The sequence below is a fragment of the Maylandia zebra genome, linkage group LG22 (assembly GCF_041146795.1).
Source record: "Maylandia zebra isolate NMK-2024a linkage group LG22, Mzebra_GT3a, whole genome shotgun sequence".
Taxonomy (NCBI): Eukaryota; Metazoa; Chordata; class Actinopteri; order Cichliformes; family Cichlidae; genus Maylandia; species Maylandia zebra.
Genome location: NC_135187.1, coordinates 14,937,920 through 14,963,224, shown reverse-complemented (window position 1 = coordinate 14,963,224; position 25,305 = coordinate 14,937,920). Strand labels below are relative to the sequence as shown.

Here is a 25,305-nt window from a genome sequence, read left to right as displayed (position 1 = left end):
AAAAGAGCATCAGTCAAACAGTTAAACACAGCGACGGTAGTGTGAGGGACTGGGGCTGCTTTGCTGCTTCGGGACCTGAACAATAAATTGATGGAACCATGAATTCTGCTCTCTACCAGAAAATCCTGAATGTCCGGTCATCAGAGCAGGCCCTGGAATTTAAGCACACTTAAGTTACATGGCAGGACAATAATCAGCAAGCCCAGGTTTGAGTGACTCAAAAAAAAAGAAATATTTGAAGTGACCAAGTCAAAGTTTGGACAAAGTCTGACTGAAATTCTTTAGCATGACCTTAAACAGGCTGTGCATGCTTGAAACCCCTTCAGTGTGGCTGAATTAAAACAATTCTGCACACATGTGATTGTAGTTCCTGTTGCCGAGGGTGGCACAACCAGTTATTAGGTTGAGGGGGCAATTACTTTATCACACATGAGCAGGTAGATGTGGACACCTTTTTTTTCCTCTGCATCTTGTTTTTACTCTGGTTATCTTTGACTAATATTAAAATTTGTTTGACGATCTGAAACATTTAAAATTTATAATCCTCTGTTTTCAAGCCAATTGTAAGATAAGTTGTTCCACGCATATCTTAGAATGTGCAACAGTCCTGGGGATAGTCCCTGACTGACTCCATGATAAGCGATCAGGACTCTGACTGTAATGACTCTGTTTTCTCCTTGTCACTATAGATAGTTGTTTCCGTCTCTGGTCATTTGTTTGGGCTTGCTGTCATGCTGCAGAATTAATCTGGGACCCTGGTGTATATTTAAGTCATTCCCTGAAGCAGCTCAACTCTTTTTACAGCTTGATTTTTCTTTTCCACCTAGTTTAATGTAGAAGTAAAAAACTATTTTGAAAAGAGCAGAAAATGTGATTCTTTCTTTTTGAGTTTCCTTTGCTAGTTATTTTTATCTATTGATAAAACGAAGGTCTGAAAAAAGGTCTCGCAAATGTAAGAAATCTCTTTGTACTTTGGATTAGGAATTCAGTTTTGATGAGTATCTTGGCTGTCTTATTCAGATTTTCCCCTCTAAAATATATTGCATCTCAATTCGAAATAAAAATGATGATAGCATTTATTTCACATCTTGTTTAATGTTGTTTGTGATTCCTTTGGCTGAGCAAACCATCTTTGGATCATTCATAAATGGTCCAGAAAGCAGCTGTGAGGCTTCTCACCAGCTCCTCTAAAAGAACATGGATTATGTCCTCTTTACACCAGTACCCCATTAAGTCGATGGTTCAATATAAGATTTTTACTGAGCTCCTAATGGTCAAATACCTCCTTAAATTAAAGGACAAGAGGAAATTGATTGATTGATTGATTGATTGATTGATTGATTGATTGATTGATTGATTGATTGATTGATTGATTGATTGATTGATTGATTGATTGATTGATTGATTGGTAATTTATTTCAACATGTGAACAATATACAAGTACATTTAGAAAAGAAAATAAGCGAGAAAAAAAATACTATACAAATTACATACAAAAAAACATTCTGATTAATTTACATGTTGAAAATTGCATTTTTAATTTTGCTGCCTCTAAGTTGTGGAATTTGCTACCATTAAACTTAAGATCTGCAGCCGCTGTTTATACCTTTAAAAAGAAGCTTAAGACGAACCTGTGCACACTTGCTTTTAGTTTATGTTTATTTAAAAGGGACAATGCAAATTAATTAACATGAGCACTTAAAATCATCATGTAAACGTGGCGGATTTAGCCACATTGATTCAATTTCATCAGTAGTCACTGGCAGGTTGATGGCATAACAAATGAATCAACAAATCCAAACATTCAGAAGCATGTGAACATAAGTGAAATACAGAAACACACATGAAATAAAGAATAATAATGAACCATATTTAAACACATTAAAATCAATGACCTTCAGTGACATTATTTCACATCATGACAGCATGTTCGATTATCCAGTAACCACTGTTTTACAGATTTAGAGAAAGAAGTAAAGAATGTTATATTCCTTGTTTGTATTGTATTGTACTGTGGGCAAGTATAGCTGACTGCCAAATGCACTTTTCCTGAGGGGTATTTTACAGTCTCCTCTAAAAAATGCTGTGGTAGATACAGATGAACTTTGATTTTATTTAATGGCCTCATTAGAGGAGTGGGGGTCAGTCACTTTTATCTATTTATCCATTTTAATTGTATTGTTATTGTGCTTTATATTGCAGAGCACTTTGTAACTTTTGTTTTTCAAAAGCGCTTTATAAACATATGTTACTTATTTCTTTACTTGAAATAGTAATTAATTAAGATTTTGTTTACCACAAAGATAAAGGCACCTGACACTGAGTTTAAAAAAAACAACATTTTTTCCAGTTTTATTGTGGAAAGCATGTCTGAACATTTAAACAGGAAACTGTCTATTAAGGGTTTACAAAGTTGGAACAGCCCTTTTTAAAGTATCAAATGGTTTAGTACTTGGTTTGCCAGTATTTTTGCCTGGGCTCAGAACATAGACAGAAATAGAAACGCTTATTTTAAGTAAGATAAATAATAATAATAATAATAATAGCTCTGGTATGAATAAGGAGCACCAAAACGTCGAGTTCAGGGTTAAAACATCAACATTTTGTGTCTTCTTCAGCAGTCAGTGCAAACCAGCCACATGAGCCTTTTATCAAAAAATCCATTTCCTTTAACTGGATTTGTGTTGGTTGAGCCTATCAGCTCCTTTGTGTGATGTGCATGCCCAATATAACTTTGGGTTCACTAATATGAGTGAAACCGCTGTTTGGTGTTTTGCTGGTGGTGTGGCGATGCCTGGGAGGCCTGTGGGGTGCCTTTTCTGACCTGTACAGGTAACAGTGGTTATAATAGACAGGTGTAGGGCAGCACGAGGCATGTCTCAGCCAATCACAGCCGAGGTCCAGTGAGACTGCAGTGGTTTAAAACTGATAACAGCCGTGAGCTGAGCTCTATGGCTCAATGTGTCTGCAGAAATACCTTGAGACTGTAGGAGCCTCTGTCACACTATTTCTGCACTTTTTTTTACACTTTTGGTCTTTGCAAATCTTTTTTTTCTTCAAAGACAGTTTTAAGATGATTTCCTCTTCGCCGTTTCTTCTGCTGCTTCTCTCCGGGTGGGGTTTGCTCAGTTTTGTCTCGGGTTCCCCCGCTGTGGAGGAAGCTTACGAGGCTGTGGTGAGCATCGTGTCTCCAGGACAGCAGTATCTGACCGGGGAATCTCTTCACTCCCTCTTTAATACACTGGAGCACCGTGTGCACTGCGGCGAAGTGCCGTGTGAAAAGGTGAGTTTTATTAGGCTAAAGCTGCAACCGAGCTGGAGAGCCCTGAGTCGGGTGCGGAGGAAAAAGGTCGAGGTCCAAAAGCTATTACGCAAGTGATAGATCGGGATAGGTCTGCTTTAAATTGTAATCAATTTGCTAATAATAAAAATAATGTTACATTTTTAAATTTTAACATTACTTCTTTTAGATTTAGATTTAAGTACTTATCTGCTGAACAATCATCTAAGTTTACTTTCATGTTCCAAACTGCTTATTTACTCCTGTAAAAGTGTGCAAAAGTTAACTAAAAGTAAAGTAAGGGTGCTTTCAAATAATGCTGTAAGTACTTTTTTAATCAAAGTGCAGCAAAGCGCAATAAACAGAAAATCCTTAAATCCCTTCAGCTTTAAAATGGCACCATTTTTCCACCTTGGCCGGCCAGTTGTTCCGAGCATTTGGTAGTTTCATGATGGGATTTAGGCGTCTATTTGTATTTTTTCTATTTAATCCCAGGCTTGTTTAATAAAGTGGACTTATCAATGGGAATCTTTGAGCTGCTTTTGAAAGGAAAAATGTCTTAAGTGTAACTTTATTGCATAATATTTGCCGTGGATGCACAGAAAAAAAAGACGAAGCAAAAAAGAAAGAAATATTATTAATTGAACCTAAAAGTTCAGACCTTTTTCTTCTCTTTCCTCTTCTTCGTCTCATAAAGATTTTTTTTTCTCTTTTGCAGTAAGTTATTAAATAAAGAGTCTCTGGTGGAAGTCTGGCTACTCTAATGGAAAGGTTTAATGACAACGTAATTGAAATGAGCTTTAATCAGGGTTATATCAAGAAAAAAGTGTTGGACAGCATTTTGCCTTGTGTCAATAGGCTTCTTCCTTCAGTCAACAGGAGCCTAAACACCGATCAGGGCCTTTAGCGGCAGGTGTTTCTCCTGCCTGAGAATGAGCCTTTTAAGGGTGCTATGTTCACATCCCTATCTGACCATCTGATAAAGATAAAACCTCAGTTTTTTTTTCAGTAAAGGAATCTTCAGCTCATAAAAGCTGGTTTAAAAATAAGTTATTACAGTGCTGGTGATTTTTATCCAGCTTTGGCTAAAAGCTCTCTTAAGGGGCACCAAAAATTAAGCAAGAAAAAAAAAAACAGGCTGGCTGAAACAATTACTCTTCGGTTTCAGGTTCAGTGTGTTAGCACTAATCCATGCTTATTTTATAAGTGTTGCTGTTACTCAAAGCATTTGCAGGCAACTTAGACAAAACCCCTTTATCAGTGAGTGAGAGAGAAGTCCTTGGACTTCTTAGGTGTCAGCTGACAACAGCAGGAATGTACAGTGCATGCCTGATAAATGTTTGCTATCAGACAGCTGTGGCAGCCACCAGTGAATGATGCATGAAATAAAAGAGATGAGAAACTGTTAAACTGTCAATTTCATTGTAAGAACTTAGCAGTAGTGACATCGGCTTGCACTGTGGATTATAAGAGACAAAATGTGAAAGAGGTTCAATATTGACCCACAATAAAAAAAAAAGTTTCGATTATTCCGCTGTCTAGGAGTTTATATGCAGTGCTGTGAAAACTTATTTGTCCGCTTCTGATTTCTTATCTTTTTGAATATTTGTCAAATTTAGATGTTTTGCATAATCTAACCAATTTTATCATTAAGCAAAGAAAACCCAAGTTGATGCAAAATTCATTTTTTGAATGATAATTTTTTTTTTTTAAGCTATCCAAACCGACCTGGTCTTGTGTGAAAACCTCAGCCTAACTGGTTGTGCCGCACCCTTGACAGCAAGAACTGCAGTCAAGTGTTGTATTAACTGGAATTGAGTCTTTCACATCTCTGTGGAGGAATTTTGGTCCACTCTTATTTGCAGAATTCCTTTAATTCGGCAACACTGGAGGGTTTTCAGGCATCATAACCTGTTTAAGGTTATGCCGAAGCGTCTCAATAAGATTTTCAGACTTTGACTAGCCCAATCCAAAACCTCCACTTTGTCTTTTTTTTAACCATTCAGAGGTGGACATGCTGGTTTGACTCTAATCATTGTCCTGCTGCATAACCCAAGTGCTCTTGAGCTTCAGCCCTCTCTAGTAGAGAGCAGAATTCATGAATCCACCATGTTTGACCCCACCCGGAGAGAAGCATTTTAGGAAATGCCGTGTTAGTTTTACACCACATGTAGCAGGGACTCAAACCTTTCAAAAAGTTCACATTTTTTCTTATCAGTCCATAGAAGATTTTCTCAAAAGTCTTGGGGATCATCAAGATGTTGTTGCTGTTTTTAATTTGGCAAATGTGAGACGAGTCTTTGTGTTCTTTGCTCGGCACTGCACTGTTAGAAAAAAACAGTAATAATCCGGCAGCTGGGGCGCCAAAATAATACCGTAAAATAACAGAAAATAACTTGCTCATAAAAATATGGTTATTTCCAGTAATGAAAATACAATTTGTTGCCCTAATTTTACATGGGATTTTGCCTTTTTCAAGTGCTTTTAAACATTAAATTAGGAACAATTTAATGTGATTAAACAATGAAATTACCTATAAACAAGGTCAATGAATGCGGCAATATGGAAAATATTACTTAAATGTACAGAAATATACAGTTAACAGTTGGTTTAAATAATAATGGATTTCATTTATATCGTGCTTTTTGAGAGCCTCAAAGCGCTTTACAATTCTCCTCTGGCCATCACCAGTAGGTGAAGTGTCTTGCCCAAGGACACAACGAACGAGAGTGTCCGAGGCGGGGCTCGAACCGGCAACCTTCTGATTACAATGCGAACTCCCAACTCTTGAGCCACGATCGCCCTAAGTAGCAACAATAATAATAATTATTTGATGTAAAAAAAAAAAAGTTTATAAGAATCATTTTATATATTTTTCCATAGCATTACATTTGAATTTAACAGTTCAATCTTTCAAATAACCGACAAATATTTGTGAAATCATGATACATTTGTGAATGTATTTTAACAATCTAAATATGCATATGTACAGACAGATACATTTAAAAAACAAGAAAATTAGGTTTTATTACATTACAGTGATTTAACGTTAATTTACATTTGAAATGTGAAATCACAATCTATTGATGTAAATTTAATGATATTCTAGAAGAACAGTACAAAACTATAAAATACACAGTAAAATACTTTTATATTAGGATTTTTTTTTTTACAGTGTGGTTTTCTTCTTGAGCTCTCCCATGGGTGCCATTTTTCTCAGTCTTTTCCTTATTGCTGAATCATAAACTCTGAGCTTAACTGAGATCTGCAGTTCTTTAGGTGTTGTTCTGCGTTCTTTTGTGACTTCCTGAATTGGTCGTCGATGTGCTTTTGGAGTAATTTTGCTAGGCCGATCACTCCTGGAAAGATTCACCATTGTTCCAAGTTTTCTCCATTTGTGGATAGTGGCTCTCAACGTGTTTCACTTTAGAAATGTCTTTGTAATCGTTTCCAGACTGATAGATGTCAATGGCTTTGTTTCTCAGCAGTTGCCTTAGATAATGGCATGATGTGCTGCTTTTTTAGATCTTCTAGCCTACTTTACTTTATCAGACAGGTTCTATTTAAGTGATTTCTTTGTTCAACATGTCTGCCATTAGGGGTAGAAGTGGGCAGATACTTTTTTACAGCACTGCGTAAGGAGAAACACTTTTCATGATACTGTAGGTTCTCTTAGGAGTTATTATTATAATCACAGCAATGTATTGATTCTGTAAGAGTTTAAAGGGCCAGTTCACTCAAAATAAAATTTAGTCAACAACAACACATAGTTGGATTTTTGCTTTGTACCAATCTGCTGTAAAATATAGTCGTATGATTCTTTACCATCTAATCAGTCATTCGTGACCCAACTTTTAGGTCAAGATTGGTGGATATCAGTATTTTATGATATGCACCGATCTTGTTGCTTACATCATCTCTAATAAAAGACAATAAAACTGCTGATATTCATGAGATATGGATTAGATTAGATTATAGGTTTCTGATAATTCTGGATAATCCTGTATAAATGCACCAATAAAGCAATCAATTCATGACCTCTTTGCAGTAGCATCGTTTATGTTCACATACACTTTATTAGATACACCATGCCAGTACCAGATTGGACCCCTTTTTGACTCCGGAGCTGTTTTAGTTCATCATGGCACAGATTTAACAAGGTGCTGGAAACGTTCCTCCGGGAGATTGGTTCATATTGACAGCATCACACAGTTGCTGCAGATTTGTCGTCTGCATATCCAACAAATCTGCTGGACTGAGTTCTGGTGACTGTGGTGGTCGTTTGAGTACAGCGGACTCACTGTCATGTAAAAGAAACCACTTTGAGATTATTTGAGCTTTGTCGATGGTGTGTCATCATGTGTGGTTAGAAGATGGATACACTGTGGTTGTAAAGGGATGGAACAATACTCACGTAGGATGTGGGGTTTAAACAATGCTCAGATAGTAATAGGGGCCTAAAAATCTCCTATAATATTAAATCACCAGCCACACTTTCAGCCATTGGTAGAAGTAGGATGGATCGATGCTTTCATGTTGTTCATTTCAAATTCAAGGGTAGTCAAACAAAGCACAGTTTTTCCAGTCTCCTATCAGGAAGTGTGGCTCCAAGTGTAGTCCTCTGCTGCTTTAGTCAACATGCTGTGCATTTAGAAACGCGCTTCTGCATACTTTGGTTGTAACAAGTAGTTATTTGAGTTACTGCTGCGTTCCTGTCAGTTCCAAGGAGTCTGGTCATTCTCCTCTGACTTCTGGCATCAACACAGTGTTTTTACCCTGCTTACTGGATATTTTCTCTTTTTCAAACAGTTTCTGAAATACTCCAAAACAACCATGCAACATGTAAAGTCACTTAAATCACTTTTCTTCTCTTCTGGTGATCAGGTTGTATTTCAGTAGGTCATCTTGACTTGACTTTCTACATGCCTAAATGCATTGAGTTCCTGTATTGGGCTGATTAGAACACTTGTACCTTCTATAGGTAAATTTCATGAGATTGAAATGACTGTTTAATCTTTTTATCCCCTCTTTTTGCTCTCTGGACACAAAGTGTGATCTTGCAGATGCCGTTCATCAGCTCATAGGCAATCCCGACGTCCAATATGAGGAAGAAACTAGAAGAAACAGTGTAAATGTGGCTGTCACTGTATCTCAGTTCACGGCTCTCGCCTCCGGCTCCGTCCTTTACCTTTCTTCTCCTGGCCTGGTCTGCACAGCGATAAAAACAGGAACATGGGGAGAAGAGACTGAAAAATTCCTGCACAAATTCACACATAATGATCCCCATGAACACAAGAGTGAGGCAAACCATGACCATGAACACATAGACGTCCATGGATTAGAAGGTGTCATTCAAGAGCTTCGCAGCCACTACGACCCCACAGAAAGTGAGGTAAGCACAAGCCTATACTCAATCTTCAGTAAATAGTATTTATTGCTCTCTTTTGATCATATTCATTATAAACTGGATAGTGACAAGATAAGAAGAATGTAAAATATTAGCCTTCGAGTTTCCAAAAACTTTTTTTTCCAAAAATATTGTAGCTTTTAATTCACTAGCAAACTTCAACTAAAGGAGTCGCGAGTAAACCAGCTGGGAAATTAAAGAGACACATGCAGGGAGATCGCTTCCCCATTACAATCAGTTGTACATTTCCTTTATGCAGTATAACATGAGAAAAAAGTGAGCATATAGATGTTCACAGATTAAATAACTAATAAATAACTAATAATAACAAATAAATAAACTCTTGCAGGGTGTGTTTTATTTGATTGCTGACAATGGAAGCTTACATACAGATTTATATCACAGCTGGTCAGACGGGCTGGGTTTTGCCCTGTATTTAGCCACATCACCATAACACCTGATCATGATTAAAAGTGCTCTTTGTATCCGTTTCATTTTACTGGCTTGATTATGTAATTTATTTATTAGAATAGAATAGTTCACAAAAGATGGGCAGCACGGTGGCACGGTGGTTAGCACTGTTGCCGCACAGCAAGAAGGTCCTGAGTTCAATTCCACCATCAGGCCGGGGTCTTTCTGTGTGGAGTTTGCATGTTCTCCCCGTGTTTGTGTGGGTTCTCTCCGGGTACTCCGGCTTCCTCCCACCGTCCAAAGACATGCAGCTTGTGGGGATAGGTTAATTGGTTAATCCAAATTGCCACTAGGTGTGAATGGTTGTCTGTCCCTGTGTGTTGGCCCTGCGACAGACTGGCGACCTGTCCAGGGTGTACCCCGCCTTTCGCCCTATGACAGCTGGGATAGGCTCCAGCGCCCCCCGCGACCCTGAAAAGGATAAGCGAATGGATGGATAGTTCACAAAAGCTGGACATGATGTTGGACTGTAACGTTCAGTGAAAAGTTGCTTTTGTTTTTTCCGATTTACTTCCTTAAGACAAAAGTTTTGTCAGATTTCCAAACATTTAGCTGTGCTTCTTCTTGTATTTTAGAGTTTGTATGTCCAGTGTTGACAGCATGTTCTAGCAGTTTCATTATTATTATTATTTGTTTTTTATTTTATTTTGTGTATCAAATTTTTTGGGTTTGTAATTTTATCTAGTGCAGATAGTTTTTCACAAACAGACAGTTTTTACACAACAATGTCCTCATATGACAGAGTTCCTCCGTGTAAAATTCTTACATATTAATATTTAACAGATTAAGTTGAGGAAAGTTAATACAACACTAAAAAATCAACAGTCCATAATAATGGTGCACCATTTCAGGAAAACAATAATGAATCAGGGAGAGTTGAGTGTTAAGTATATTTCCAGGATTTACACCAGCCAGCCGTATTATTTAAACGACAGACAGGTGAAATTCAAATCTGGCTGGCTGTTTATACAGTCATCACGGGCATCATCATCGTGCTAATTTACAGCCTTATATCCACATACATACACCCCATCTCATATTTGGTTAAATATCCCTTATCAGGTTGCATCTGCAGATATTTTTGTAGCAATCAAAAGGTTTCTGGCATAATTCAGGCTGGATGTTTGACCACTAATCTTTACAGAACTGGCAGGCTTCATTTAAATTGGCTTGTCCATGTGGGCAGCTGCACATTCTGGTCAAACTTGAAGGTGTGGATTTTGGAGCAGGACCTTTTTCTTGATCAGCGCCATCCCAGTGATGCTGGGATATATGTCTTAAAATCTTTCCATCCTGGGAAAATAAAACTTCAAAGAAAGGGTTAAAAGTCCAAAACTACCATAACATGATGAGTGTATGCATACATCTTACACAACTGTGCAATGAGCATAGGATCATCAGATCGGATAGCCTGGTCTGATGAACCACATATTGTATTGCTTCATATGAATGGCCCTATTAAAATCCCTTGAATGTGTAAGAGATGGTGATAGCAATAAAAAAGTATGTTAGCTGAAGGACTGGGGAGTGCTTTGCTGGGAAACCTTAGATTCTGGAATTTATGTGGACTTTAATTTTCATATACAACCTATCTGTGGACATTGTTGCACACCACGTACTCCCTTTTATGGCAACATTATTTCCCCGATGGCCTCTTTAAGCATGATAATGCACCCTCCCAAATTACAACACCTTTATCTAAACAGTAAAGGCCACTGAGGGGTCATTTAACAAGGAATTTATGGAATACTTAAAAAACAAAGAGAATAAATCTAACAACAATAAAATTGTTAAATATTAGTTTAAAGAAAGGACATGCATTCACACTGTTCAATGTCAACTACAAGGGATTAAAGGGGATTAGATTATCTAATTTTACAAGCTTTTTGTGTTGTGTTTCACTTGTGTGGAGCACAGTCATTAAAACCCTTTGTCCAGTCTCAGTATTCACATGTTGATTCATAAGGACCAAAAAGTAAGGAAAGCTAGTGCGGTTTGAAAATGATCTGCAATGGCTTTAAGAATCTAAAGAAGACCTAGAAAAACAATAACTCCACTCCATGTAGAGTCCATGCTTTGACAATTCAGGCGTCCCACGTGCATTATGTACTAACTGACCATTGCTCAAAAGTGTTCGAAATGTCAACTGTGTTTAAATGTGTCGCCGTTCTAAAACACTCAGCCCCTTTTCTTTTCTTATTACCATGTTATAGAACTGTATAAGCGCTAGTGGCATCATGGCACAGGTTGACGCATCATCAGGAGACCAGAAACAGGAAGTGGGTGCGGTTTTGGGATATGTGCTGTATCATGCCCTGCAAGGTCACTGCTTCGCTGATCAGTCCCTGCCTGATGAGAGCTTCTTCGTGAACTACATCATGGAGCAGCTCGGCTCAGAAAATTTCACTATCCTGGGTAAATGTGCATAGACACAAAAAAACATATGAGCATTAATATATGTGCAATCACTCAAATACCCACAGCCTGTAAAACACTAACTCTGCAGGGCACCTTACAGGAACTGCTTTATTTAAAAATCAACGATTGTTGTGGTCACTCCTTTGTAGTAACATAGGGAAAATGTAGTCCTATTAGCCTATTATGCCTTGCTAACAGATAATTATGTGAATCCTGAGGCCATTTTGTTCAGTTGCTTTGTGTGTGACTGTAGACCTAAAGGCTCTCATGAAGAGCCTGAATATCGGACCTAGCTCGGAGGAAGACCATGGACATGAGCACACAGCAGATGAACACGCCGACCATGATGACAATGTCCAGAGATGGAGGAAGAGAAGCAGTGACAGTGTTGAGGGACGTGAAAGTAATAACACTTGGGAACAGGTACCAACCTAGAAACACAAGAAAATGCCAATTGGTTCACACATTTCATCATTTAAATACCAGCGAGGTGTAAGTTATATAATGGATGTCTGTGGTTTGTTTTTCCCAGCGTTGTTTCTCAGCTGAAGAACTGGTCCAGATCTACGGTCTGGCAGAGAATAGCTCTGCCTCCTCTGGTCTGGGTCGGCCTGGCGTGGTTCAGCTCAGCCCTGCGCTTGTCCAGCAGATCCTGAGCGGAGCCTGTGCAGATATTACAGATCCAGAAAAACCTGATGGGCTCTCCAAGGCTGAGAGTAAGTGTCGTTGTGGACTCAAGTAACAAATAGTTCTACAAGTTGACAGTTTGGCATGTCTCAAAGGCTGGGAAATAAGATCTGTTTGTGCATTACTTATAGCTAACAACTGGTCTCTAATGGACATTCCAGGCACTTTTTTTCCTGTTTTCATTTGATGTCACTGCTAGTTGTTTCCTGCACACAAACAGACTTGATTCACAAATTCGAATTCTGGATTGTCCCTGAAGCACCTATTTCCAATTGCTGATTTTCAGTTACAACATAAAGGCTGGTAGATGTCAAAGAAAATGCACATCTTGTAGGGATTTTCACTTTTTCAGAACGAATGGTGGGAGATATAAAGTGGAAATCTCGAGGGCTGAAAAATGCTTGCCTTTTGGAGCATTTCAAGTAGACATTTCTGTTTTCTAGCATTTTATTTAGTTATTTAGCAATCATTAGCAGTGCTTAGTGGGTATGAATGCATTCATACAATCTTTAGCTGAAGATCGCTAACTAAGTTTGCTACCATTAACTGTTAACTTAGTATTCCACCCTTTTAATTATGGTCACTTCTGTGCTCGAAAAAACTAAGATGGTACTGATGACATTAAAAGAGTTAAGGCTTCAAGATGCATCCACTTTTCAGTGAGCAGAATCCCAATTAATATACATGCTATCATTTGTCTCTTTCTCATGTAGGATACCTCTATGCAACCATCGCCAATTTCCTGATAACAGTGATATCCATGTTTGGCATTGTGGTGTTGCTGTGTGCCGCCTGTACTAGTGTTTTCCAGATGTGCATCCAGTTTTGCATCAGCCTGGCAGTCGGTTCACTGACTGGAGATGCCCTATTGCACCTGATGCCAACAGTGAGGGATTTTAAAGCTTTTAGATTGGAATCATAAGGCATTTATTAAGATTGTAATGGGTGATTTGCTAGCACAGTGATACTATGTAAAAACTGATTAGTCTTTTCATATATTAACATTAATGATATACTCATTTTGTCTTTCTCCCGCATTCTTTATGTAGTTTCTGGGTTTGCACGTGCACTCAGACAACGGTGGCAGCAGCGAACATTCAAGTCACAGTCATGAGGAGGAAACTCCGGACTACGTATACAAGATGCTGGTACTGATTGCAGGGATCTACTGCTTTTACCTGATGGAAGTTTCCTTCTCTCTGATCACATATGGTGATAAGCATAACGACCATAAACATCACCATGGGGTAAGAAGAAAACAAGAAAACTCCTCATACAGAACACATTGTGTAATGTGTAATGTTAACCTTGTCATCCATTTACAACCAAAGTTGGTTATAAATATTGTGACAGACACATGTACTGACATTTAAAAAGTTCAAAAAATACTTTTTAAACTATTTGTCCTTCTTTGTCTCAAGTTCTTTCCTTCTGTCTCAGCCTGTAGGCTAAATTTCTGAACAGTTTTGCCTTTCTCTCCTTTCAGGAAGAATCTGAGCCTCACCACTGTGACCATGGGAGAGTTTTAGAGATGTATCAACAGGAACAGAAACAAAAAGACACAAAGTCACAGTCCATATCCAAAGAAGACCTGGTAAGAGATATGTGGTCATGTGAAAGTTTTCATGAGACTGTGCAGTCATAAGTCCACACTTTTTGACTAAGTGGGATATACAGGGAGTGCAGAACTATTAGGCAAATGAGTATTTTGTCCACATCATCCTCTTCATGCATGTTGTCTTACTCCAAGCTGTATAGGCTCGAAAGCCTACTACCAATTAAGCATATTAGGTGATGTGCATCTCTGTAATGAGAAGGGGTGTGGTCTAATGACATCAACACCCTATATCAGGTGTGCATAATTATTAGGCAACGTCCTTTCCTTTGGCAAAATGGGTCAAAAGAAGGACTTGACAGGCTCAGAAAAGTCAAAAATAGTGAGATATCTTGCAGAGGGATGCAGCAGTCTCAAAATTGCAAAGCTTCTGAAGCGTGATCATCGAACAATCAAGTGTTTCATTCAAAATAGTCAACAGGGTCGCAAGAAGCGTGTGGAAAAACCAAGGCGCAAAATAACTGCCCATGAACTGAGAAAAGTCAAGCGTGCAGCTGCCAAGATGCCACTTGCCACCAGTTTGGCCATATTTCAGAGCTGCAACATCACTGGAGTGCCCAAAAGCACAAGGTGTGCAATACTCAGAGACATGGCCAAGGTAAGAAAGGCTGAAAGACGACCACCACTGAACAAGACACACAAGCTGAAACGTCAAGACTGGGCCAAGAAATATCTCAAGACTGGTTTTTCTAAGGTTTTATGGACTGATGAAATGAGAGTGAGTCTTGATGGGCCAGATGGATGGGCCCGTGGCTGGATTGGTAAAGGGCAGAGAGCTCCAGTCCCACTCAGACGCCAGCAAGGTGGAGGTGGAGTACTGGTTTGGGCTGGTATCATCAAAGATGAGCTTGTGGGGCCTTTTCGGGTTGAGGATGGAGTCAAGCTCAACTCCCAGTCCTACTGCCAGTTTCTGGAAGACACCTTCTTCAAGCAGTGGTACAGGAAGAAGTCTGCATCCTTCAAGAAAAACATGATTTCATGCAGGACAATGCTCCATCACACGCGTCCAAGTACTCCACAGCGTGGCTGGCAAGAAAGGGTATAAAAGAAGAAAAACTAATGACATGGCCTCCTTGTTCACCTGATCTGAACCCCATTGAGAACCTGTGGTCCATCATCAAATGTGAGATTTACAAGGAGGGAAAACAGTACACCTCTCTGAACAGTGTCTGGGAGGCTGTGGTTGCTGCTGCACGCAATGTTGATGGTGAACAGATCCAAACACTGACAGAATCCATGGATGGCAGGCTTTTGAGTGTCCTTGCAAAGAAAGGTGGCTATATTGGTCGTTGATTTGTTTTTGTTTTGTTTTTGAATGTCAGAAATGTATATTTGTGAATGTGGAGATGTTATATTGGTTTCACTGGTAAAAATAAATAATTGAAATGGGTATATATTTGTTTTTTGTTAAGTTGCCTAATAATTATGCACAGTAATAGTCACCTGCACACACAGATATCCCCCTAAAATAGCTAAAACTAAAAACAAACTAAAAACTACGTCCAAAAACATTCAGCTTTGATATTAATGAGTTTTTTAGGTTCATTGAGAACATGGTTGTTGTTCAATAATAACATTATTCCTCAAAAATACAACTTGCCTAATAATTCTGCACTCCCTGTACTTAGTATTTGACTAAGTGTACCCTACTTAGCACACTTGTACCCCATAATACTATGACTCAGTAGCTTGTAAGACCACCTTTAGCAGCAATAACTTGAGGTTATCATTTTCTATATGACTTTATTAGTCTCTCACATCATTGTGGAGGAATCTTGAGTATAGCATGAGAAAAAAATCAATTATCAATAAAAATCAAATTAAACAAAATCATCATTAGTTACACTTTGCATAATGCATTTGTTTTAGGTTAGCTGTGAGGACAATGAGAAACCGCTTCCAGAGCCAAAGGAGCGCACCAGAGGTGAGTAAAGTTACATGTAACACAAAAAGTTCATCATCATCAAACAGAGAGAACTGGTTACTATAACTTTGCCTCCTCCTGCATTCACAGAGCAGCGACTGCTGCCTTATATGATTACGATCGGTGACACAATCCACAACTTTGCAGACGGCTTAGCGCTAGGTGCAGCTTTCGCCCTGTCCTGGAAGTCTGGTCTGGCCACGTCACTGGCTGTACTCTGCCATGAGTTACCGCATGAGCTCGGTAATTATCTTGAAAAACACAAAAACAGTGCCTAACCTAATCTTTTTTTTCAGTATGCATGCATTAAATCACCTTATTTTCCTCCCCAGGTGACTTTGCCATTTTGCTCAACTGTGGCCTGTCTGTCCGCAAGGCCTTAGCTCTAAACATCGCCAGCACCCTGACCTCGTTCATCGGCATGTACGTCGCTCTGTCTGTAGCCACTGACCTCGCTACCCAGCAGTGGATAGGTGCCATTACTGCAGGGCTCTTTCTATACGTGGGACTCGCTGATATGGTGAGTGTTACTTGTTACAAATCTGACTCTTTCACAGAAGTAGCACAATCTGATGACTGTTGTTTAATTATCATCTCCATCCTTTTTCATTGTAGCTGCCCACCATGATCCATATCAGCAACAAGAAACCCTGGCTGACATTTCTGCTGCAGAATGTCGGCCTTTTAGCAGGGTGGGGTATTTTATTATTGTTGTCTCTTTATGAAGAGAAGATAAGTTTTTAATGCACAGTCTGGAAAGTGAACGGTCTCTCTGAGATCTTATGAGAGTTTATGATTGTTGCTGACAGGTTGCTGTAAGACCTAGTTTATACTTGATTTCTTAAGGAATTCCTAATGAAGACACGGTGTACCAGACACACAAAACCCACTTGTGCAGTCTGCCAAGGTGAAGAGTGTCTCTGCAAACCATTCGTTTCATAGCATTTATTTTCTGTTCGAGGTATTAGAAAAGAGAGCAGGTTTCAGTATTGAAGATCACAAGAAATGTAGTACCACAGATAACCCAGAGACCACAATAACCCATTAAATTATTTGAGTGTGTTTAGTTAAAAGTTCCTTTTATTTGTTGCACTGATAACGTTTCACTGACAGCAAATACCAGAATGTGCTGCTCTGCTGCATTAGATAGATTTGTCCAAAAATATCACTTAGACACTTGAAATGTAAACCAAAGGGAAATGTAACATTCAAGCAAACATGTCTTTTTCTAATTCTAGATAAAAAATAATAATATAATTATCTGGATTTTTTTTTTTTTATAAAAATAAGTAAAATGCTTTTTCTTTGTACCTTTTAATAAACTGATATATTATTACATACTTATTGTAGTGGTTTGGGAATTTTAGGATTTGTGAAATCTTCCTATAAAATCTGGTTTAAGAGTGTCACACTGAGACAGCATATTATGGGAAGTTAAAGAAGTAACCCACAAGAATTCAACCAAACAAAAGGAAATCTCTCTGCTCTCTTCTGTTCTGCTACTCAATTCCAAAACATGCAGCCTCACTCGCAGTGGTCCACTTGCACAGCTAAAGAAAGGTGCTCTATAGCCAAAATACACAAATAACCAAAGGTGGTACAGTGGTTAACACAGTAGGAAGGTGCTAGGCTTGAACCAAGCCAATGGATGGGGCCTATTAAATGTTCTCCCCATGCCTGCGTGGTCACTCCACAGTCCACAGTGGTTCTAAATTGCCTGTAGCTGTGAACATAAACCATAATGTCTCGCTGGGTAACCCTCTGATAGACTTGTGATTTCTCCAGGGTATACTTCGCCTTTTTCCCTATGACAGTTGTGATAGGCTCCAGCTCTTATCCACCATGTATTTTGTGAAATTTGAGTTCAAATTCTGCATTTTGACCTTTAACCTTTAATAGAGCGTTCACCTGTGCTTTTGCATTAGATAACAAGTTGTAAGTGGAGAAGACAGGTTACGTCTTTAATCTGCGTAAAGTCATGGAGGTTAGGCGACAACTGCACTTTATCTCGCTTTATGCTCTAATCTCCTAAACTTAGAGCTCATATGAACATCCTCATTAGGGACAAAGTCCACTGACAACACATCACATGCCGACACAGAAGGATGTTTATTACTTTACACTCCATATGTATGCATGTAAGCATGCAGACTGTCTCAGACACGGTGACGTACATGATTGCAGCAGCTGAGGGTTGTACGCTGACACTTTAAGAACACACTTTAAACGCAAATTAGAGAACTGCTGACACACACACACACACACACACACAAAGCTCATCCCCCTGATGTCAGCTTTCCAAACTGGTATCCATAATTTTGAATCCTGACTGAATGTTTTCAGCGATTTTATGAGTCCTCTAACCTGACGTGCCAATAAAACACTCAAATTTAATTATCTCTCAGATTGGACCTTTGAGCATCTCATATATTACACTGCACAATACATCTTTTACAGTAGTGCTGGAAAACAGCAGACAGTTTTACAGGCAGAAAATAAAGACAGGGGATTATATGGTAACTGAAATAAAAGACTATGTGAAGGAGCTATAAAAACTGGATCAAATATAAAAGCAAACTTCCACTGTTATTGGAAAGCAATGGGACACTTATACGTGTTAACATAAAGGCAGTGGTGAACACGAAGAGCCTTTTTTGCAGTTATATTCACAAAGCAATCTACAGTTCAGGTACCATTTAAAGGTGAAATTACAGTCATACGTGTTTAACTGAATGACTGTTATCAAATGGAGATGATGAGTGGAAGAGCAGGACAGTCTGAGACCATTATTGCTACTGGCTGAGTGGTCATATGACTAACATGCAAGGAGCTAAAGCATGCGAGTGCTGTCAGTGAGGGCATGTCTGCTATTTAAGCTTCAAACTTCCTCTAGAAGGCTAGTAGCTCAACTGCAAACACGTTGCCTCCTGTAGAAATAGAAACTGAATGATTGTGGTTTTAAATTATTAGCTTGGACTCCCTGTTGCCCTCCTCACTTTTGTCACACCTACCTTAACTCTTCATGGCTCAAATTCATCAAGATGCTGGAAACATTTCCCAGAGTTTTTGGTCGATATTGACGTGGTAGCATTAGCATGCATTCTCTTTATTGCACGAGGGTGTAACTGTCAGTATCCCTGCGTCTTCCACTGCCAGCCATTTCATTTTGTACAATTCCCACCAGCTCTTTAAAGTCTGCTTTTTGCGCAATCTTTTCAGCACCCTTAATCTTATCAGCAAACTGTGTTTATGTGCTAAAAGTAATAATTTCCTTGTAAGTAAACCCAATTGTAAAGTGTGATTTCCCTAACTTATTTACACAAGGCACTTTGTAGAGGGTACAGCAGCCGTGACCGTTTGTCTTGAGAACTGTTTGACCAAAGTTCTTCTGCAATCAAATCTCGTAAACTCGGCGGCCATTTTCAAATGCTGCCAGGTATTTATTTGGGCAGGTTTTTCAGAGGTCACACAAAAAATGTATGACTAGAATGAAATAGGATTTTTGACTTTTTTTTTCTTTCTTTTTTTTCTTTTTTAAAGGAGTTGCCCACAGATTTAAATTTAGGATCTATAAAGTAAAGTGTGTTATGTAAGTATAACGCCTCGCCTGCGTCAGCTAGCTTGCAGGCTTTGCTCCATTTAGCAGGTTGGTTAGTTAATGGTAATAGCTTTGCTATCAGTTTGTTATAAGTAGTGCCAAACATTGTGATTAAAATGGCCATTTAATGGGAATAAAATGCTTTTATCAGCAGCCTGATGTCTTCATAATCTTCAACACACACTGAGAGATGATGGGCATTTACTCTGTAATGAGCACCGGCTAAACAGAAAATCTGTCATGCATTCTGTCTCACCTCATTTAACAAATGTATGCCTGGCGCTGTGGCATCTTTCAAACCTGAGATCCTGCAAGTCACAATTAAAGAATACAGTGTTTGTTTTCATCTTTTGAACCGTTTCACATCTCGTGACAGCTTTTCCATAGAGTGCAGCAGCATGTGGTTCGAGGTATGAAGCCTTTTGGCTAAAGGTAATCTATAAATAAAATACAACTGAGTGCTACAGCCTGGTCAGTATCACCAGAGAAACACCTGATGATAATATCCTTATAGTGAACTGCTTTGGCAGATTTGTAGATAAGATGGTGCTGATGTTTATCCATTAACTGCAGTTGAAGTACTTGCTGTCCTGAATTTTAATGTGTTTATTCTGTATCAGCTCATTGGGTGGCTGCTGATTTACTAGTGAGAATAGAAAAAAAGTCTGATTTATATTCAGTTATACTCTGCCAGACCTCTTATTACATTACCTTATCAGTCTATCGTGAAGCTGCCAAAGGCCGTGTTTGATAATGAACATTTTCTAGGTGTGACCGAGCATTGACACCGTGATTAGCCACTTTCCCAAAAAAGCCTGAGTTAATGACATTGGTTTTTTGCGTTTTACACACAGGAATTTATATCATCGCATGGAAGCAAAGTCTATTTAGCTTAATCTTCAAGTGCTGGGTGCTGTGCGAAACTCATACAGAAAAAAAAATCACAAATATTTAAAATAAAAATACACTGGATACACTTTTAGATGCACAGAGGTTAAAGGACGGCTGTCTGAAATTACAGAAAGCTTCTGGGAAGACGTCAGAGTGAAACATGAGACGTCCCAAAGTTATTTCCACTTGGTTTGTAGAATACAGTCAGAAGAGGATTGAACAATAATTAACCAGGTTTCCAAATACCAAAAAGGTAACTGCACTGATGTGGGGGGGGAAGAAAAAACTCATTGTAGAATAAATTTTCCACCCTGATGTCAAACCGTCTTGAACAACATTTATAAAAGACCTAAAAGAAACAATCTTAATAACTGATTTTAGTGTTGGATTTGTCATACCCTTTTGAAATGTCAAAAATATTAGTAATAATATTAACTAAAAATTTTATAGAATAGAAGTTTGAATCTGTGATCTTTCAAAGCTTTTTGTTCTTCAGCTGGCCAGAGTCTCTCTTTTAAGAATGTTCCAGATTGTTGAATTGGCCACTCCAAAAGCCTCTGGTATCAACCTGATAGGTTTATTTTGGTTTTTCAGCATAATGGTCTCCCCCCAAACTCTTTAAGTCACATATTTAAAGAGTGAGAAGCTGCAAAATATAATTTCAACACTTTTAATCAACTTCACATATTACGTCTGCTTCATGTCAGGAAACAGTAAGAGAACATGTGTCACCTGGCCAGGAAATTGTGTATGAGCTCATTCTCAAATTACTTTTGACCTTCTGGAAAAAAGAAAGCATGTGTGTAATTAGTAAACCTCACAAAGTAAAGCTGAATGCCTGCATGTCAATCACTTCTTGATTGTTTCGGTTAGTACAGAGGCAAAACTACAAAAGCTGCATCTTTTTCGTGCAAGATATCGAGTTAAATCAGGTACGTGCACGGTGGAAGTACAATGAATAAAGAAACCCAAGCACTGCTGGCTCTGTTTCACTTACCTCACTCTAATAAGCCTGTTTGAGCTTTCAGCTTTCTTTTTTTTTTTCTTCCTTTTTTTAAAGAAATATGATGCTCATCACACCAACACAGATTCACTTGCTCACCAAGTGGTTCAAGAGAAGGCCGGTACATCTCTGATGCCTATAGATTAAGCAGCAGGTAGGAAAAATTAAGCTACAAAAAGAGATTTAAATACTTGTTGCTATTTACAGTGAAACAAAAAAAAAAATCCAAAACATTTCCACTAACCAGGTAATCTAAATGTTTACAGCTCAAAAGCTTTATGTGCATCTCCTGAAGTGGAGTAAAGTTTTAACAATGGCAATAAAAAAAACTGGGGGAAAAGGAACACAAGTTCAGAAAGTGGCTCACCTTTTCACTAATCCCCTTAAATTTGGGTCATAATACATTTCAGTCAAGTAAATAATTGTTATTCTTATCATGTTTAAAAATTTTGTTCAGTAATATTCATGCACACACAGCACAAAATCCCACACTTTAAGTTTTACTTCCTTATGTCAGTTCGTTTCTGGGTCATGGATTTTATTTTCCTCACCTGTGGGGTTTTATTCAAAGGAGCTTGCAAAGAAAAGCGTCTGGACTTCTTTAAGTTGCTTGGAGACGTTTCACCTCTCATCCGAGAAGCTTCTTCAGTTCTAAGGTCAAATGGTGGAGAGTCCCAGATATAAACCTAGTGGGAGTTTCCCCCCACGGAGGGACAAAAGGACCCCCTGATGATCCTCTAATCGCCTGAGCCAAGGTGTGAAACTGGGTGTGGGTCCCAATAGGGCTTTGGAGCGTGATGTCACGGGGGTGGGCGTGGAAAGGATTTTGGCCCGATCCGCCATTTTGGGGGTCTAGCGCAAGTGAAAAGGGAGCACACACAACAGCCACGGTTCGTATTTGCTGTGTGGTCGGCTGCAATGTTCGATCGCACGACCGGCAAGAGAATAAGGTTGAAAATGGTTTATCTTTTCATTCTTTCCCAACCTGGAAGCAGCTCGTGTATCGATGTTAGCAAACGAAGGCGTCCAGCCTGGATAGCAGCTGTGAGACGAGCTCCAGTTCTCTTCCATCTCCAAATATCTGTTGGTGCTCCAGACATTTTCATTCCGGTAAGTTCTATATGTTCATATCACTCTTTATAGCCTATTAGTTTCATTTTCGATGCGCTCTGAGGTCGTAGCAAATTAGAACAAACATCCTACTTAGTGATTTTGCAGAACTACCTTCTATTTATAGAGTTGCTAATTATTTGCCATTATTGCAGCAAACCAGCCGATGAAATGGATGAAACATCATGACTGGGTTCCAGCGCTACACAAGGGACCTGCTTCAAACAAACCACCATGCCAATCAGATTACTTCTTCCATGTGAGGGTGAAGAGGTGACCCTCCTGGATAAGATGGTGAAGATTTGCTGCGTTTAGTGAACAGTGTGGTAGTAAAACCAGGGAAAAATGAAACCTGCTCCTGTTAAATGTTCTTAAGTCTTGTGCTGTTATTTTTTCAAAAGATACAGTAAATAAAGTAATGTTAGTAGTGGGTGATATCATGTAAACACTCATGATTTGGTGTAAACATTTTGTCATTTGTAAACTGTAAATGATATGGATTTTACACTGTTACTGATGTGATGCTCTATAAAGTGGTTTTAATAAAAAAAAAAAAGGCAAAATTATTTTGTTTCTTTATTCAACTTTTGAACAGCGGGACTCAGTCAGTACATATTCAGTAAATGCAAATTATTTACACAGCAGTGCACTACAGGCATAAATCTAGACCCCTAGATAAAACATGGCATTATAGCAGTGACAACTCCTCCACAGTAGCAGGTGGGATTTTTCTGTTTTGGGGACGGCTCCTTTTACCTGTCACTACAGATGGTCTGTTTATGTTTTGATCAAGAGCCTTTTTTTGGGCAGCTGAAGAGAAGTCGTCTATCTTATGGCCAACCTCTGGCTGTATCTTGGTCATATTACCAGGCAAAACCCAGTATGCAGGTTCATCTGTAACAGTCCTTGTGCCACGGATCAACACTGGTCCGTCTACTTTAGACAGAAGAGCAGCGACGTGGGTGCAGGGCTCTGCGACTCCGGCCATACAGCTGCAGTGGGCGACTTCAACCTTCCCTGTGATGCTCACAGTGACCCATGGCTGCAATGCTGGTTCATTCAGTCTTTGAGAGAGCAACACCTGAAACACACACAGACAAAGTTCATTTAAAGACAAGAACTATGAGCCAAGGCCGACACAAATGTGTTTTATCTACTTTATCATAAATGTAACAAAGTGTCTAGAAAGTTAGCACATACATGTAATTATGCATTTCTTTATGTGTCCATCTATAGAACGCTGCAGGTTATAGTCTAAATCTGTCTGTTCTCTGTCAGAAACCTGCCTGCAGAAAATGAACCTAAAGTATGTAATGGAAGGATGTCATCACTTTAGAGATGGAGAAAGCATAAAGTGACTATTATGAATCACTTAATATGATAAGGAGATTCTGCAGGTCATTAATCAATGTATAAAACTAAAATAAAAAGTATTTTTAGTGACACAGGATACAAATATGGAAGCAAGATGTATAATTAGAATTATTTATAATAAACATTAATAAATCATTGCAATTTCTTTAACCATAGAGAATAACTAAATCCTTCAGGACAATGTCACATCAATGCACTGAACTCACTATGTTATCCACCTAACAGTCTCCACATGTTCTCACTGTAATTTCCCCTCATGAATGAATTTATGCTGCACTAATGTGAATGTTTGCAGGGAAATCAAACGCATTTCACACGCAGTACTCGAGCTGACTTACCTTTGTTTGAATGACGACTTGTACGCGCTGACTCCACAGATAAGGTATGAAATATGTCAGGCTACGTCAATAGCGGTTGGTCTTCAGGGTTTCTACTCCACGGCCGTATTTCATACGGGTCCACATTTCCAATGCACGCTATTTTCTGCAAGTACCGCCGCTTTGCCTCTGGACACAATCGGTCTCTATACAGTCCATTCTCGTTTGAGCTGCTTTTAAGCATCTTGTAATCGTTGTTCCAACACAGTGTGTTTGATTTGATTCGTAGACCCCGAAAATGGTGCCGCGCTCCCACAATGCATTGCGGCGTGACGTCAACTCCAAAGCCCTATCAGCCAGAGTTTCAGGTGTGTTCATTGTGAAACCTGGCCCCACCTTATCATGCGAATTCCTGAGGTCAGATGGCCCAGGATGTGAGTGGGTGTTAAGGCGTCTGGGAAGGGAACTCAAAACTGGATTATAGATGGCAGAGAGTTGGTGTCGTAAACCACCGCCTCTGTTCAAAGATGGTCGCTCACAGTGGACATAGATGGCTTCTTTCACTCCTCTTTCAAACCATCTGTCCTCTCTGTCCAAAATGTGAACGTTGGCATCCTCGAAAGAGTGTCCTTTATCCTTAAGATGCAGATGGACTGCTGAGTCTTGTCCTGTGGAGGTGGCTCTTCTGTGTTGTGCCATGCGCTTGTGAAGTGGCTGTTTGGTCTCTCCAATGTAGAGGTCTGAGCATTCCTCGCTGCACTGTACAGCATACACCACATTGTTAAGTTTGTGTTTTGGCGTTTTGTCTTTCGGGTGAACCAGTTTTTGTCTGAGCGTGTTGCTGGGTCTGAAATGCACCGGGATGTCATGCTTGGAGAAAACTCTCCTGAGTTTTTCTGATACACCGGCTACATAGGGGATGACAATGTTGTTGCGTCTGTCCTTCTTATCCTCCCTCGCTGGTGTCTGGTCTTCTTTTCTGTGCCTGTTTGCTGACTTTAAGAACGCCCATTTAGGATAGCCGCACGTTTTGAGTGCTTCCTTTACATGTGTGTGTTCCTTCTTTTTTCCTTCAGGCTTAGAGGGAACATGTTCTGCCCGGTGGTGTAGGGTCCTGATTACTCCAAGTTTGTGTTCCAGAAGGTGATGGGAGTCAAAGAGGAGGTACTGGTCCGTGTGTGTGGGCTTCCAGTAAACTTCGATGTTGAGT

At 39.2% G+C, this 25,305-nt stretch overlaps 1 protein-coding gene across 1 annotated transcript; it reads left to right on the top strand.

Moving 5' to 3' along the window:
• Positions 1–2,946: 2,946 nt before the first annotated feature.
• On the top strand, positions 2,947–17,142 carry slc39a4 (solute carrier family 39 member 4). The gene is made up of 12 exons (XM_004549130.3): positions 2,947–3,283; positions 8,331–8,672; positions 11,372–11,573; positions 11,830–11,999; positions 12,109–12,292; positions 12,977–13,149; positions 13,313–13,510; positions 13,750–13,857; positions 15,748–15,802; positions 15,893–16,045; positions 16,135–16,322; positions 16,418–17,142. The coding sequence occupies exons 1-12, from the start codon at positions 2,960–2,962 to the stop codon at positions 16,544–16,546; spliced, it is 2,226 nt and encodes a 741-aa protein (XP_004549187.3). The 5' UTR covers positions 2,947–2,959; the 3' UTR covers positions 16,547–17,142.
• Positions 17,143–25,305: the final 8,163 nt, after the last annotated feature.